General features: G+C 40.9%; 1 protein-coding gene across 1 annotated transcript in view; it reads left to right on the top strand.

Annotated features, from left to right (window-relative positions):
- IGF2BP1 (insulin like growth factor 2 mRNA binding protein 1) overlaps positions 1 to 16,531 on the top strand; it is a 94,204-nt gene that overhangs the window by 57,368 nt on the left and 20,305 nt on the right. Inside the window, exons 3-5 of the mRNA XM_067470000.1 lie at positions 3,745 to 3,793; positions 6,407 to 6,458; positions 7,709 to 7,772. Coding sequence (XP_067326101.1) covers positions 3,745 to 3,793; positions 6,407 to 6,458; positions 7,709 to 7,772 — 165 coding nt within the window. The remainder of the gene's footprint in view (positions 1 to 3,744; positions 3,794 to 6,406; positions 6,459 to 7,708; positions 7,773 to 16,531) is intronic.

Raw genomic sequence — 16,531 nt, 5'->3', positions numbered from 1 at the left:
TGATGGGTAACCTTTTGAGCTTGGTGTGTCAAAATTTGCCAAAAACCTGAGCATAACTTGGGTGGAGTGTCACTTCAAGAAAAAAACCATAATTTTGCAATATTTATTGTTTAAATAAGAAAAATGTATAATCCATGCTGAGTTATGTAGTAGACAGTGCTCAAACGTGCATATGTTAAATTTGTAGAGCCTTTTACAAATTTAAGGATGGAATTAGATTGGCTCTTATAAGGTGTATTTCTCTGTATGTGGCCACATGTGTCTGCATGTCATCAAAAATAGCCATGCGTGTCAGTGCTGACACGCGTGTCATAGGTTCACCATCACGGTCCTAGATGAAACTGGTCTTTCCATGCATAAGCATATGGATAAAGCCAGATCTGAAAAGCTTTTTTTTTTTTTTTTGCATTGAAACTGATATAAATCTTTCCAGCTATCAGTCACACTATTTTGGCAGACTACTGTCCAAAAGGGTAACTTTTCAATGCTCTGGGAAAAAAGCACATGTATTGTAATGTAATATTATCCAAAATGTATGCATCTGTAAGTTTAAAACTTAGTTATGGAGTTGACAGAGCTTGTGTTGTCATGACAGACAATTTACTATTAGGTCTGGGGAAACGTGATCGTGTTGGTCTTACTGGACCTGTCAACAGCATATTCTTGATTATAGAGCACTACTGAGATGCCTTTAGGATTTAATGAGGATTAGAGGCAAGATCTTATAATTTAAGCAGAAAGAAAGCAATTCCCTGGGCTACCTGGCAAAAAGCAGGAAGCCATGTTTCTAAAATCTAAACCAGGTTTGATCAATCCTGACACTTCACAACACCTGCTAACTAAAGTTATTCCTGCTGATTACAACTAGCAATAGTAAAACCTGAATGTTCAAATTCCAGTTCAAGTACATTGCAGGTAGCAGGTGAGATCAGGACTCTTTGACTCACAACATTTTGCCTATGGTTTTGATCTGGATTGGACCATTTAGATTGACAAAAAACAATTATTTTTTAGGAAGCACATTTTAACAATCTAGACTGCAGACACATATGCCATTTTCCAGTTCCAGACTATCGTGTTGTTGTCAGAGGGGAATGACCATCCCTTTTCATTCCACCCTTGGGTTTCATTCTGTACCAAGTAGCCTCTGGATTGTAAAAAAATCAGAGAGACATACCTTTCACTGTTTATTTAAAGTCATGCATAATATCTTCCTAAGCAAATGGGACTTGATGGTGCATCAGGCATATAAGGCTCACACACTGCCACAGCTACAGGTGGTTGGATTGGATGTGAGCCATATTTTTTAATCCGTAAAATGAGTTTCTAGAGGCCTTTGAAAACCAATTGAGTGTGTAAAAATCTCTGGGGCCACTCTAAAAAGATTTCTTGCCGAAGTCAAACCAACTTTATAAAATGTGAAGTATATGGGCACTTCGGGAAGAATTGACCACTGAGTATAATATGCAATCACTATGTCTCCTTCTTTACATTTATTAATTTGCTGAAGGGGGAGCAAGCCATAGTAAGAATACATCAACTTGATTGTACGGAGAAGTTCTAGCTTCTGTGCTGCACCTTTATTGGTTGTGTAAAGTAAAGGTTTTCTCTGTCTGTGTCCGACTCTGAGAGGTTGTACTCATCTCCATTTCTTAGATGAAAAGCCGGCGTTGTCCATAGACACTTCTCAAGTCATGTGACCAGCATGACTACATGGGGCACTGTTACCTTCCCACCGAAGCCGTACCTATTGATCTACTCACATTGGCATGTTTTTGAACTGCTAGGTTGGCAGAAGCTGGGGCTAACCATGGGAGCTCATCCCACTCCCTGGATTCAAACCACCAATGTTCAGTCAGCAAGTTCAGCAGCTCAGCAGTTTAACTCGCTGGGCTGCCAAGGGGCTCCTATTGGTTATGTAGAAGAGGGAATTTCAGCTGGTGTTGATTGTCACATAACTAGGTAGTGCTGACGTTTTCTTTTCTACACTACCATTAAATGGACAGAATACCACCTGTTTTCTGTCTCACAGCTTTACTTCTGGTATTTATCTTGGTGTGAATGGGAGCTTTTTACATAAGAGTTCCGGGAACACACATGCAGGGTGGCATATGGGCCTCTCAGTTTTCATGTTTTTTCGTGCTGGGAAGACCATAAGATTTAGCAAATGAGAAACGGACTCAAAGGGGGCCGCTCTTCCTTATCAATACTCAGAGTTAAGTTTATTTCATCAACACTTACAAGTATGTATAGTAGGCTTTGCTGATCTGACAAACCCCAGATGTTTTGGATTGCAATTTGAATCAGCCCCAGACAGGATGACCTGTGACCACGAATAGTAGAAGTTGTGGTTGAAAACACTTGAAGATACCAGTTGATATAGGATTGCAATGTTACAGAGACCTGTTTGGCTGGATACCTCCAGAGGGAATCCCTGCACGATTTCAGAGTTTTCCCTACTACACAAGCATGTGTTCGAAATATGACAGCTTTCCATAAACTGAGCGCTCAGTTTTGAATCAGTGAAACAGAGGAGCCACCAAGTACTCTTGCAAATAGCTAAATAACATTTTAATGAAATTGGTAAGCTTTATCAGATTTACCACTTGCTTTACGCCAGTGTAAACAAGCTCCTAAATTGCGCCAGGAGTTAATGACGAGGAATTTGGTAGAGCATTTTAGTCTTTTCCGTTTAGAAAGGTTTGCCATACCTTTGTGTTCTCTTTTCCCTCTTTTTTCCCCAAGAAGGAGAGTGGCCATGAGATTATATTGTGTGTGGATTCCTCAGATATCCATTTCTTAATATATATTAAATTCTGAACAGAAAGTGGTGCATGCTAATAGACTTATTAAAAAATTGCGCTTGAGAGTTCTCTTTCGGAGATCAGAAAGAGGGTTCACAAAAGTGGTTCAAGTGGTTCTTTCTCCTCATATCTAGTCCCAAATTGTCTAATATAAATAAGTTTATACATATAGTTTATGTCATTCACATTAAACTCAAATGCGTTTTGTTTGGATTTCCTTTAATTCAAGGTTGGGTAGAAAGATAGACTGAGATCTGTTGGAAGATGCTTGAGTGATTTTAGTTCTTAATATTAGCAGCAACAAAATGTCTCTCTTCATTCTGTAGCTATATTATTGAAATTGTGAAAGCTTGGAATAATCAGGAGTGGATTTTTATTTAGAAAGACTGTAAACCTCATTCAGTTCTGGTACTCAAAAACAAATTCCTGGGGCCAAAATTCTGTACTTTTTAGTTATCTCCAAGCGGTGGAACTCTAGCAAAATGGAAAACCTAGAATTCCAGACAAGAATAAATTAGGGCCAGCTAACAGCTCCCAACAAAGAATTCCCCAGGCAGCAACCATCCAGGCTTTGAAGCTGCAAAGCCATTCAGTGCTAATCAAGGTGGCCAGTTGCAACATTCACACTTGCCTCAAGCAGACAAGAGTTCTTTCTCCTACCCTGGACATTCCACAGATATATAAATCCCACTTGTCTAGTTTCCAGACCTCACAATGTCTGAGGATGTCTGCCATAGATCTGGGTGAAATGTCAGGAGAGAATGCTTCTGGAACATAGCCATACAGCTCAGAAAACTCACAGCAACCCAGTATTTTCCTGCTTTGGGTATATCTCTTGCAGACAGTAGTTTCTCCCTCATATTCAGTATGAGCAACACTTTTAAAATAAAATGAACCTTAATGTCTCCTGAATTTTTTTTTCTTTCTCCATTTATTTCAGGAGCCGCAAAATCCAGATACGAAATATTCCCCCTCAACTACGATGGGAGGTAAGATATTTCTGAACCCGAAATGTCTTGTTAAAAACAATACATTGCCTGTGAAAACAAATAATTTCCATGGTTTTTTGAAATGTGTGGGTGGGGAAACGCATTGTGAGAGTTAACTATCCCTTTCCAAGGCATCTGTTGTGATGTGGGGGGAAAATATCAATTTTACCAATTTTTAATCTTTTATTTGTGTTTCCAGAAACTGCTGCATGCCATTTTGTCAGTGTAACTCAAGAGTTGGGAAAACGTAGCTTGTAGACCACTGGACCTATTTTTGTGCTCTTAAAACCTCCCGATAATCCCCTGAAAGTCCCCACTCGTACTTAATGTCCCCCCCTGCATGTTCTGCCTCTAAATAACCCCAAAGCGTGAAAACAGAAGAAAATGTTTTCCGAATCCAATAAATGCCTCCCCAAAATACTGTTTCTTCAGCTTTATACAGTAAACATGGTTACCCAAATGTGTGTTGGTGCCGCACATCTGCTGACACACTAATTCACCCATTCTAGTCACACACAAACACTTGCTGCTGTGTGCATGCATGCACTGGCCCTAAATGTTTGCAGGGGGCTGGGGAAAAGCCTTTGGCGGGCCAGATTCAGCCTGCGGTCATTGGTCAGTTGAAGGATAGCTATGCACCTTTAAGATAAGTGCTTAGCTACTAAGCAAAAGAATTTGGACTGTTGAAAAGAAGAAAGGGAAATATATGTGTTTACTGTGACCTTATTTGTGCATCATAATTAACCATATTTTATTTGGATAGAACATGCTTAGGTGCCCCTTCCTGGCCTGCACTTTCCCCTAGCATAGTCATTTAGCAACATTTCTCTGCCACAGGACATCCATTTGTGAGAGGTGCTGCTCTGAGGATTGTGAAGTAGTCCAAAAGCCAGAAGACCATGTCAGTTGTTTCACATATCTCGTGGATTTTGGCCTTAGTTCAATAGTCTCTCAGTTTCAGCGTGATAACATATTGTACCTTAAATAACTTTTTTAAAAAATCAAGTGGTTTGAGACCAGAGTTCAAATCCCACTTGGTCATGAAACCCACTGAGCATGTCACACTTTCTCAGCTTCAAAAGAAGGCTATGGCAAACGACTTTTGAGCAAATCTTGCCAAGGAAACCCTAGGATTGCTGTAGATTGGAAGCTAATTGAAAGCAGTCAACAGTATTGTATTGTTGAAGGCTACTATACTGTTCAACAGTATAGTAGTATCAGGATTTCTGGTTGTTCCAAGAGGAAAACATTGGGCATTTTAAGGGTTTAAACTAAATGGGTTGGATACTGCCTTGGAATATACTCACTGGAATGGATGCGACAGAAGTCATTATTCTTAGTCCAGGTAATTTTGCTCATCCTACTTTCAAATGGGCTCCCTGGTGGCACAGGGGGTTAAACTGCTAAGCTGCTGAACTTGCTGACTGAAAGGGGAATGGGGTGAGCTCCTGCTGTTAATCCCAGCTTCTGCAATCTACCAGTTCAAAAACATGCAGATGTGAGTAGTTCAATAGGTACCGCTTCTGCAGGAAGGTAACAGCGCTCCATGCAGTCATGCTGGCCACATGACCCTAGCGGTGTCTACAGACAACGGCGACTCTTCATCTTAGAAATGGAGATAAGCGCCACCCCCAGGAGTTGGACATTACTAGACTTAATGTCAGGGGAAACCTTTACCTTTGCCTTACTGTCAAATATGGTGCAGTATAGATCTGATGCATTGGACAACATTAGTGTTGTTCTCCTAACAACAGTAGAAAGCTATTAGGAGAAGTCTTACCCTAGCAGTGGATACTTGGGGCCTCATTCCCTCAGAGCCTTGTATGAGCCTTGTAACACATTGTAGCATAAGTTGTTTTGGAGGCCAGAAGGGTACAATGCTGGCAGAGCCAATTCCACCCCACCGTCATTCTCCCTTAAGATCGTCAGTACTACATGTAATTTTTCTTGAAATGAGAGTGTAACGTTAGAGAGAGAGAAAAGTGGGATGGGTTCACTTCCTCATAATCTTTCTCCCCCCCCACAAATGCTACAAATACCACCTTACTTTTCTCTCTCTTCCTGCCCATTTCCTTTTCCACTTCTGTACAAATTGTGAATTCAAACACACTTACAATGTGCATGCACTCCCCACATACACACACAACTGTCTCTCTTTCCATAAGTATACACAAACAGGAAGAACTCTTTTTATAACATAGATCCAGTTGGATCCACACTTCCAAAGCAATATCTGCTTAGACAGGGAGGGGAACTTGTTTTCTAAACTGGGCAGTGGTGAATTTTGAAAATGTGAATCAGGCTGGATCTATGCTTTTGAGGCTCCCTTGAAGGGATTTCCAAGTGTTTTTGGAGGAGTAGAGTTGTTGTGGGGGATATATGGGTCATAGGTCATTCATCTCTGTTCCAATAGCTACTGGAACCAGGTATTTTTTGCTGCAACCAGTGAAAGGAGTATGTTGAAATGTATTAGACAAGAATTCAGATTGCAAAAGGCTGCATTATAACTTTTTATATCCCTACTATGATTACATGTTTAGATCATTACTTTTAACGTGCAGAAATTTTCACAATAACGCATCGTTTTATTTGTTGTTTTTCTTTTACACATAGGTTTTGGATGGATTGCTAGCCCAGTATGGTACTGTGGAAAACTGTGAACAAGGTAAGGAATGTCAGAGCATCTATACAGGTTGGTCTTGAAGCAAAAGGTGAAAATCAGAACATTGAACTGGAGATAGACAAAGCGGGCTCTTGTTCTATTCAGATCAGGCTCTAATTATATTCAGACACTTTCCCCAACCTGGTATTTTCACAGTGTTGTGGAGAACCACATCCATAAGACCACACATTGGTGGGGAATCCGAGCTGTTAGGTTCAAAATAGCCCTCAGTTGGGGTGATTCCACCATAAATATAGCAGAGTACCAGAAGTAAGCTTCATAAGCAGCAGAAATTTATGTGTGGCGAACTGGGATAGCCTTCTATATCTTAGGATGGTACAGGATTGCAGAGTCAGAACTTTAGGTTCAAAAATATTTATTGAAGTAAAAGAAATACATAGTTGGAGTCAACTATGGAGCTTACTAAATTTCATATTTTAAGGGAGGTAAAAGGTAAAAAGATCAACGTAGCTTCATTTTGCCTAGAGAGAGGCAAAATGTATCCTTACTGGAAGGAAAAAAAGGCAGAAGAGACTGGAAAATGGTGGAGAGACCACGGCAATAAATATTAAAGAAGAAGTTTCATCACAGAATTCCATTACTACATCATCAAAGGGAAGGACACAGTGGCTAGCAGGAAGAGTAAAGGCAAAGCTCTTTCTGGGAAAACATGCATAGGAATTGGGGGAAGGAATCCCTCAGCCTGATACTATCTCTAGCCTAGCTACTCACTGAGGTCTTGTTCAGTCCAGGGATGAAACCCATCACACATCATGGGGTATGATCAAGTATTATGAGAGTTGTGGTCCAAAAGTCTGGAGTGTAGTAAGACAGGAGATGAAGCTGTAAACATTTACCTTACTAGATCTCACTAACCTTGTTACTTAAACACTTATACATGAGATTATGTTCTCTGTGTCACTTTAACACATTTTCTCTCATGTATCTGCCCATCCTGTTTCCTCAATAATATCATTTTTAAAAAATCTGTTCCATGTATGTATTTTTAAAAAGATGTCTTAAAATAAATTGTTTTGATTTGTTTTAACACGTATGCATTTTAACATATATGTGTGTTAAAATGGCATTTGATACATTTTTGGGTCCAGCAACTTTGTCAGGTCATCTTGGAAATGCGAGTTCTGGGTTAAGCATAAATCAGCTTATTCTATATTGGAATAAACAAAGATCAAATAATAAAAATAGTGATTACATCTGTTTTAGCTAACACATTTTTTTCTTCCTTGTGTAAGTGAATACAGACAGCGAGACAGCGGTTGTCAATGTCACCTACTCCAACCGAGAACAGACCAGGCAGTAAGTTAAAAGTGATGTTATAGTTCTGCAGTTATATCGTGTTTGGCTTTGGATGTGTCTGAGAGCATAAATGTTGTTCTTCCCAATTACACAATGGGAATTACATGTGTCCCTGATCTTTGTAGAGTAAAAGCACAAAACTTTGCACCAACTGTTAAGAGAATAATAACGGAAGAGAACTATTCTCTAACTTGAAACTTTGCTTGTTATTTTTTTAACAGTTGTTGTGAAGTTTTGTGATTTTAATATTTCTATTCCTTTTTAAATTTATACAAAGTACAACTACTTTTGTTGTTGGTAACTGTAGGCCCAGTGGTGACAGGAACTTTGGAAGCAATTTCAAAAATGTTTTATGACTTTTTATGAACCTATATTTTATATGCTAATGTTTTCAATTGTATTTTATGTATTGGGGGCATCGAATTGTGCCAAATGTAAACCGCCTTGAGTCATCTTGCTGAGAAAGGCAGTATATAAGTACAGTAAATAAATAAATAAATAAATAAATAAATAAATAAATAAAAATAGACTGACAGAACAGCTAAATGAAATTGCCATAGATACTCCAATTACAGTACAGAACGATACTGCTGGAAACATGCTACGTTATCCAAAAATTGCTCACTGATTGTTTCCTATGTTCTTGGATACAATCCAAATTATTGATGGTTCAAAATACCAGTTAGTACAGGTATAAGCAAACTTTAGCCTTCCAGGTGTTTTGAACTTCAACTCCCACAATTCCTAACAGCCTACCGGCCGTTAGGAATTGTGGAAGTTGAAGTCCAAAACACCTGGAGGGCCAAAGTTTGCCCATGCCTGAGTTAGTACCACCTGGAATGAGCACAACAACCCTGTAAAGTAAGCCAGCAGTGTTATTCTCTGCATTGCAGATTAGAGTGCTGACTCTGAAAGACAGAAGGATCTTGCTGGGTCAGACCAAAGGTCACTCTGATACATTTTATTCCTTCAGTAGCCTGCAAAATGTGTGACGTTTGTAAACAGGACGTGAGACCAGTGGCTCTTTCCCACTTTTGTTTACGAACAGTGGGTGTTGAAAAGCATACAGTGATTATTCACCTAAGGCCACCTTATGTATTTGTGACAATTATGATTTTTGAACCTGTTGATTTTTTGGATTGTCAGTCTTAGCTAGGGCAATGGTTCCAAACCTTTGGTCCCCCAGGTGTTTTGGACTTCAGATCCCACAATTCCTAACAGCTGGTAAGATGGCTGGGATTTCTGGGAGTTGAAGTCCAAAACACCTGGAGGACCAAAGGTGGGAAACCACTGATCTAGAAGAAATTGCTGTGTACATAGCTCTCTACTGTCATTAATCCAAATCTATACAGTTTAGTTACCAAGCCACAGTGATGCATCCATTCTTTCTCATCATCATCATCATCATCATCATTATCATCATCATTGTCTAAATCAGGCCTGCACAGCCTATGAGCCTCCAGGTTTTGGGACTTTCAACTCCCAGAAGCCCTAGCCAGCTTTTTCAATGATCAGAAATTCTGAAATCTGAAGTCCAAAGCATATGGAGAGCCATAGGTTGTATGGGCCTAATCTAAATCGATGCTTTATCTTACACCCAGAATGTCCCTGGGAGTTTAGAGAAGAACACATAAAATAATAATAATAATAATAATAATAATAATAATAATCTTCATTTATACCCCGCCACCATCTCCCCGATGGAGACTCAGAGCGGCTTACATGAGGCCAAGCCCAAACGACAATCAAAATAAAGAAAAACCAAAAACACAAACTGAAAACGCAAACAATAAACAATAACATCATAGTTACATAAAACTTATGAGTGTATAACAATAAAAATTACAATATGCACGGGCACAGTAATAATGGGTGGGCTACATGTAGTGATTAAAAAGACAAACCGATTAAAACTAATTAAAAACTTGGATGAGATAAAAGAGGGAAGCAGGTAATTTACGGAGGAGGGTTCATTTTAGCAGGAGTTGTGGAATCAAGTTTTCCCATGAGGGGGAACGTATACTCCAATGACAGAACTTTGAGGCAGAGCAATCATGTGGGATTATATACCTAATCATAAAAGGCGCAGTGAAAGAGCCAGGTTTTAAGGTTCTTTTTAAAGATTTCTAGGGAAGGGGCTTTCCTAATTTCTCCAGGCAGTGAGTTCCAGAGTTGGGGAGCCACAGCGGAAAAGGCTCTCTCCCTTGTACTCACACATCTATACAATATTGTGAAGAATACATCTTGTAAAAGTTCTCTTAGCTAGGGATATGGAATATCCAATGCATAGGCCAAATCTGGCTCACAGGGCTGCTTAATTTTGAGAACTGGATTTGTTCTGTCATTTTAGCACCTGACTTTTTGCCTCTTATCTGATGCAATTCGTGAGATAAATGTTTGTTGTCACCTGGTCTGTATAGGTCATTGGCAGAAACCTGTTTGTTTGGATTCATTTTGACCACTTCTGGCTTCCTTGTGTCTTTTTATGCCTGCTCTGTATTTTTTGTGTTATCTTCAGAAATCTATGTAACATTTTAGACTACCTTGTTAGTTCTTGTAATGTCTGTGTTACCCTCTAAGCCGTGGAACTGTCTGGGTTACCTTTTTTTACTTTTTGGAGATATTTATTTTTCTCTGCTACTGATAAGTAAGGTTTGCATAAAGTAGTGATTTGAGGATTGCACAATGACTGGAGACCAGTGTTTGAATCCCTGCTCAGTTATCGAAGCCAACTGAGTGACCTTGGGCAAGTCACAGTCTCTCAGCCTCAGAGGAGGACAAAGGCAATTTCCCTCTGAACAGATCTTGCAAAGAAAAAGCCATGATAGATTCTCCTTAGGGGTGCCATCAGTCAGAAATTCTTTGCAGGCACACAACAACAATTACAATAGAGCATCATTATCTCTCGCTTGATAATTGCTTAACTATATAATCAGCAACGTTGAAATGAATTTTCTGGAAGGTGAGATATTATTTTTGCAACTTTTCCATACTTACCATGTGCTTCTTAGGCTTTCATGTAATAAACTCTTCTCAAGAATGTTCATGTTTGAAAGACTTATGGGTTAAACCACTGAGCGGCTGAACTTGCTGACTGAAAGGTTGGCAGTTTGAATCCAGGGAGCGGGGTGAGCTCCCGCTGTTAGCCCCAGCTTCTGCCAACCTAGCAGTTTGAAGACATGCCAATGTGAGTAGATCAATAGGTAACGCTTCGGTGGGAAGGTAGTGGCACTCCATGCATCATGCTGTCCACATGAAGTGTCTACGGACAATGCCGTTATTCAGCTTAAGAAATGGAGATGAGCACCACCCCACATAGGTAGACACAAAAAAGACTTAATATCAGAGGAAACCTTACCTTTACTTTTTAGTGTGTAATCTAGGGATATGTAAAAATAAGAATCAAAACCAATAGAAATATTATTACTTCACATGTGGAACTTTCATGCCAAATCAACACATGAAATAATTGAATACACAAAAGCCTTGCAGGACTATATGAAACATTGACAGGAAGAAAATGCAGGTGGGATTCAGAGAAATGCCACAGTTTTGAGACTGAGAGATAAGCATATCCCTATGCAAGTTCAGTATAATTATTATGTATGCTCTGATTAGTTTGTATATTTTAATGTCTGCTTCTGGATAACTCCTACTGAATGACAGAGAAGAATTTTGGCTTAAAATTTGAGGTGCAGTTCCTTTTAACTATCCACAGTTATCTTGGAGGAGAAAATTTTGTAGAAGGCAACACAATAATTGTGAAGAAGCTCAACTGAATTGTCTGGAGCCTACTTGTCATGATCCAGACGCCTTTAAGGAATCCAACACAAGTTTCAAAGTTCAAACAAGAGTTTACTAGGTAAACAAAGAGGTTCAGAGACACTTAAATTCAGCGCCTCTGATCTAAACAAAAGTTGCAGCAACTTGCAGACAAAAATAGAGTATTTGGAAAATAAAGCGGATTAAACGGGAGTATAAGGTAAAGGTAGTCCCCTGACATTAAGTCCAGTCATGTCTGACTCTGGGGTGTGGTGCTCATCTCAATTTCTTAAGCTGAATAACGGCATTGTCCGTAGACACCTCCAAAGTCATGTGGCCGGCATGACTGCATGGAGCGCCATTACCTTCCCGCCGAAGCGGTACCTATTGATCTACTCACATTTGCATGTTTTCGAACTGCTAGGTTGGCAGAAGCTAGGACTGACAGCTCACGCCGCTCCCCGGAATCGAACCTGCGACCTTTCGATCAACAAGCTCAGCAGCTCAGTGCTTTAACCCACTGCGCCACCAGGGGCTCCAAACGGGAGTATAGTCTGGGTTAAATAAGAGTTTGAGCTAACTGCTTCAAAATAACACAATACAAGGGGAACAAAAACACAAAACACAAGATGATGTAGCCATAGTCTAAATGAAGTCCATAGTCCACAAATCCCAGTAGAAACCAGTCAGAATCCAGGAAGCAAAACGTAGTCAGGGAAAGCCGAGGTCAGGAAAGGAGAGGTTCACACTCACGGAGTTCAAGCCAGTCGGTACACGGTAGATTCAGCAGCCTGTAGACCCAGAACCCAACAAAGCAAACGGCAGAGACAGGACCCGAAGCACGAAACGACACTTCGCCTTCTGCAAAGTTTCATTCGACTTGAGCATACTTTTACCTCACTGCTCCTCATCCGTTGATGAGCTGCCCCCCACCCCATCAACATCGCCAGCAGCTGCCTGAGATGCTGCAGCTCAGCGTCCCTGCCCATCCTTCCAGTCGGTCCAACGCTTACCAAGACTTAGATCTCCCCATGTCTGCGTGTTGTCATCAGTCTGCCAGTCCCCTGTAAAACCTTCAAAGGTGTCACTGGATGAGGGTTGTAAACAAACATTTCTAACCTTATTAACTTTAGTCCAATCCAAGAGTTCCCCTTCTTCTTCACTACTCCTACTCCCATCACTCCCTTGGAAACCCAGGAAGTCTTTGCTGTCTGTTGGAGCAGTATTTAGCGAACCCCTTTCCTTTGACGCTCATCGTCTGACCCCTGCTCTCGAGTATACCTTTTAACCCCTCGTCCTCCATCTTCCTGCTCATCCTCACTCACTTCGGAGAACACTTCGAAACTGCTATCGTCTGTTGGGGCCATAAATATTTCCCTGATCCTTTTCCGCTGTAACTCATTATCCAGCACCTTCTCACTTCTCTTTGTCATACTCCTACTAGCAGTTGTAACATTGCCAGGTGACTCAATCACAAAACTACTTCTTATTAGATATGGATGAGATTGTGCCATTCTTTTTGCAGTAGGTACAATGTATATCTCTCCCCCCACCCCCCCAAGTTTTGACTTTGCTGCCATTATTAAAATGTGACTCCTGAGACATTTCCTCGGTTGGAATTTTATCAGGTAAAAAAGTTCAAACTGCTTCTCCAACTGCCCACAAAATCAAACTATTTATTGAACTCATGCATTTGGTGATGCTAAGCTTACTGGTGTTGGTGAATCTGGATTTTAGTTTTTCAAGCCCAGACTCTGGACTTAAAAATAGGATAATAGGAGATTGATAAAGTGGTCAGCTGTGGCCTGGATACCACATGAAGTCTATATAATGCTGTTTTTATAGCCAACTTGGTGTAATTAGAATTCTTCTTGTAAGTTATCTCAGGGTGGACTATATTCTTGATTTTTGCACTCTACTCAGAAAAGGTGATGGTTTTTTATATATATATATATATATATATATATATATATATATATATATATATATATATAAGAACGAAGATATAGTATTCACACTGACTCCTGAATAAGTTGACCAAGGTTTTGGGGTTGATTTCTGGATTTATACATGAGTATATATAGGGTAACTCAAAATAAGACCAAATGTAGTCATTCTAAAAGCAATACGAAGGATTCTTATCTGGAACCCACCCTTGGTTTGCATGATACATATGTAAAAACAGAGGTAATTACACCAATTCCAAACCTAGATTTCAAATATCTGGTTAAAAGGTAGCCAGCATCCATGTCCTGGGATGCTCAAATGGCTATCAGGTTGTCCCAAGATAAGAGCTTTCTTCGTGCTAATACTGCCATCTATAGATAGCAGTGTGGAACTGCAAGACATTGAATATTCTGCACACATTCTGTATAACTGTTGAAACGTTCTGTCTTTATGATGGAATGGTCTTATGTGAAAAATGTGCTTATCACATTCACATTACTTAGTGTGCAGTGTATGAAGTCCATGATAACAAAATGTTTTGTGTTGAAGTAAAAACAATAAAATGAAGAATAACAACTTTTTAATGGCATAGAAATTCAGTGTATAAAATAGCCAAGCAAAGACTTGCCTGATTTTTTTTTTGAATCAACAAGGAAAAAAATGGAAAATGCACATGTGTTGTAGTTAACCATTTCCTAATTGGAAATAGATTGGGAAAGGTGGGCCTAGGAAAATTATTTTTTGATCTACTACTCCCAGAACACCCTAATTAATTAACTGTTTTAATGTTTTAATTGTATTTGTTGAATGTTCATGTAAAAGCACTGATCATACTTGCTATGAGGCCGCCCTGAGTCCCTCTTCGAGGGTAAGAAGGGCGGGTTATAAATGCAGGAAATAAATCTATCTATATCTATATATATAATAAAGAAGAGTGTTTGTATGCGAAGGGCGGAAGTGTGGAGGGCGGACGTGTTTGTGGCAGCTTTCCGATTGGCTAGCCTGAAAGTTCCAAGATTCTGATTGGCTGCCACTGTGGAGCTATTTGCATATGGTCTCTGATTGGCCAGCTTCAATAGGAGCCCCTGGTGGAGAAGAGGGCTCATGGCAGAAACGGGGCATGACAGAAGGAAATTTGCATATGGTCTCTGATTGGCCAGGCTCAAATCCAAGATTCCGAGATGAGAAAGAGAGGAAAGGAAAGGCCGGGGGCTGGGTCAGAACACTCCCAATACAGACCGAAATAGGCACACAGAGCCCCCATCACCCACTCTACATCCTACTGCAGTTTGGAGGAGGATGAACCATGGATGATGGGACTTGCAGTACCACCACTCACATTCTGAGACCGCTGCTAACCTCATCCAATGACTGATCAGGACCAAACTTGGCACATAGACCTCTCATGACCCACTTTACGTCCTGGTGTGGTTTGGTCGGGGATGGACCATGGATTATGGGACTTGCAGTACCATTGCTCAATTCTTGAGACCACTGCAACCCTCATCCAATTACCGATAAAGACCAAACTTGGCACACTGAGTCTCCATGACCCACTCTACATCCAGGTGCAGTTTGAAGGAGGATGCACCATGGACGATGGGACTTGCAATACCTGCACTCCCTTCCTAAAACCATTATAACTACCAACAATGATGGATCAGGACCACAATTTACACAGAGAGCCCGCATAATTCACTCTACATCTTGGTGCGGTTTGGAAGAATTTGAAAATGGATGATGGGACTTGCAGTCACTTCACTCACTTCCTGAGACCACTGAGATCCTTGCCAATGACTGATCAAGACCAAACTTGGCACACAGAGTCCCCATGACCCACTCTACATCCTGGTGCACTTTTGAGGAGGACAGACCATGGATGATGGGACTTGAAGTACCACCACTCCCTTCCCAAGACAGCTGCAACCCTCATCTAATGTCTGATCAAGATCAAACTTGGCACACAGAGCCCCCATGACCCACTCTGCATCCTGCTGCAGTTTGAAGGAGGATCGACTTTGGATGATGGGACTTACAGTACCATCACTCACATTCTGAGACCGCTGTTAACCTCATCCAATGTCTGATCAGGACCAAACTTGCCACATAGACCTCTCATTACCCACTTTACCTCCTGGTGTGTGATTGGCTGGGGATAGACCATGGATTATGGGACTTGCAGTACTTTTGCGCAGTTCCTGAGACCACTGCAACGCTCATCCAATTACCGATAAAGACCAAACTTGGCACACTGAGTCTCCATGACGCACTCTACATCCAGGTGCAGTTTGAAGGAGGGTGCACCATGGACAATGGGACTTGCAATACCTGCACCATTACAACTGCCAAAAATGATGGATCAGGACCACAATTTACACAGAGACCCAGCATGACCCACACTACATCCTGGTGCGGTTTGGAAGAATTTGACACTGGATGATGGGACTTGCAGTACCTTCACTCACTTACTGACACCACTGCCACCCTCATCTAATGACTGATAAAGACCAAACTTGGCACACAGAGCCCCCATGACCCACTCTATATCCTGCTGCTGTTTGGAGGAGGATGGGCCATGGATGATGGGACTTCAAGTACCTTCACTCACTTCCTGAAAATAATGCAGCCGTTATCCAAAGACCAATAAAGACCTAACTTGGCATACAGAACCGCCATTACCCACTTTCTCTAATAACCCGGGCAACGCCGGGTCCCCAAGCTAGTACATATAATAAAAGTCAAAACTTGTATGTGGCGGATGTGTGGCGGTGTGGCGGGAGGAGTATGTGCCAGCATTTTGATTGGCCAGCCTGAAAGTTCCAACATTCGGATTGGCTGCCGCAGTGGTGCTATTTGCATATGGTCTCTGATTGGCCAGCTTCAAGAGGAGCCCCTGGTGGAGAAAAGAGTTCATGGAAGAAACGGGGACATGAGAAGGAAATTTGCATATGGTCTCTGATTGGCCAGCCTCAAACCCAACATTCCGAGATGACAAAGAGAGGAAAGGAAAAGGCCAGAGGGGGCTGGGTCAGAACACTCCCAATACAGAC

This window comes from Anolis sagrei, chromosome 6 (assembly GCF_037176765.1).
Source record: "Anolis sagrei isolate rAnoSag1 chromosome 6, rAnoSag1.mat, whole genome shotgun sequence".
Classification (NCBI taxonomy): domain Eukaryota; kingdom Metazoa; phylum Chordata; class Lepidosauria; order Squamata; family Dactyloidae; genus Anolis; species Anolis sagrei.
This window is presented reverse-complemented; position numbering and strand designations above follow the sequence as displayed.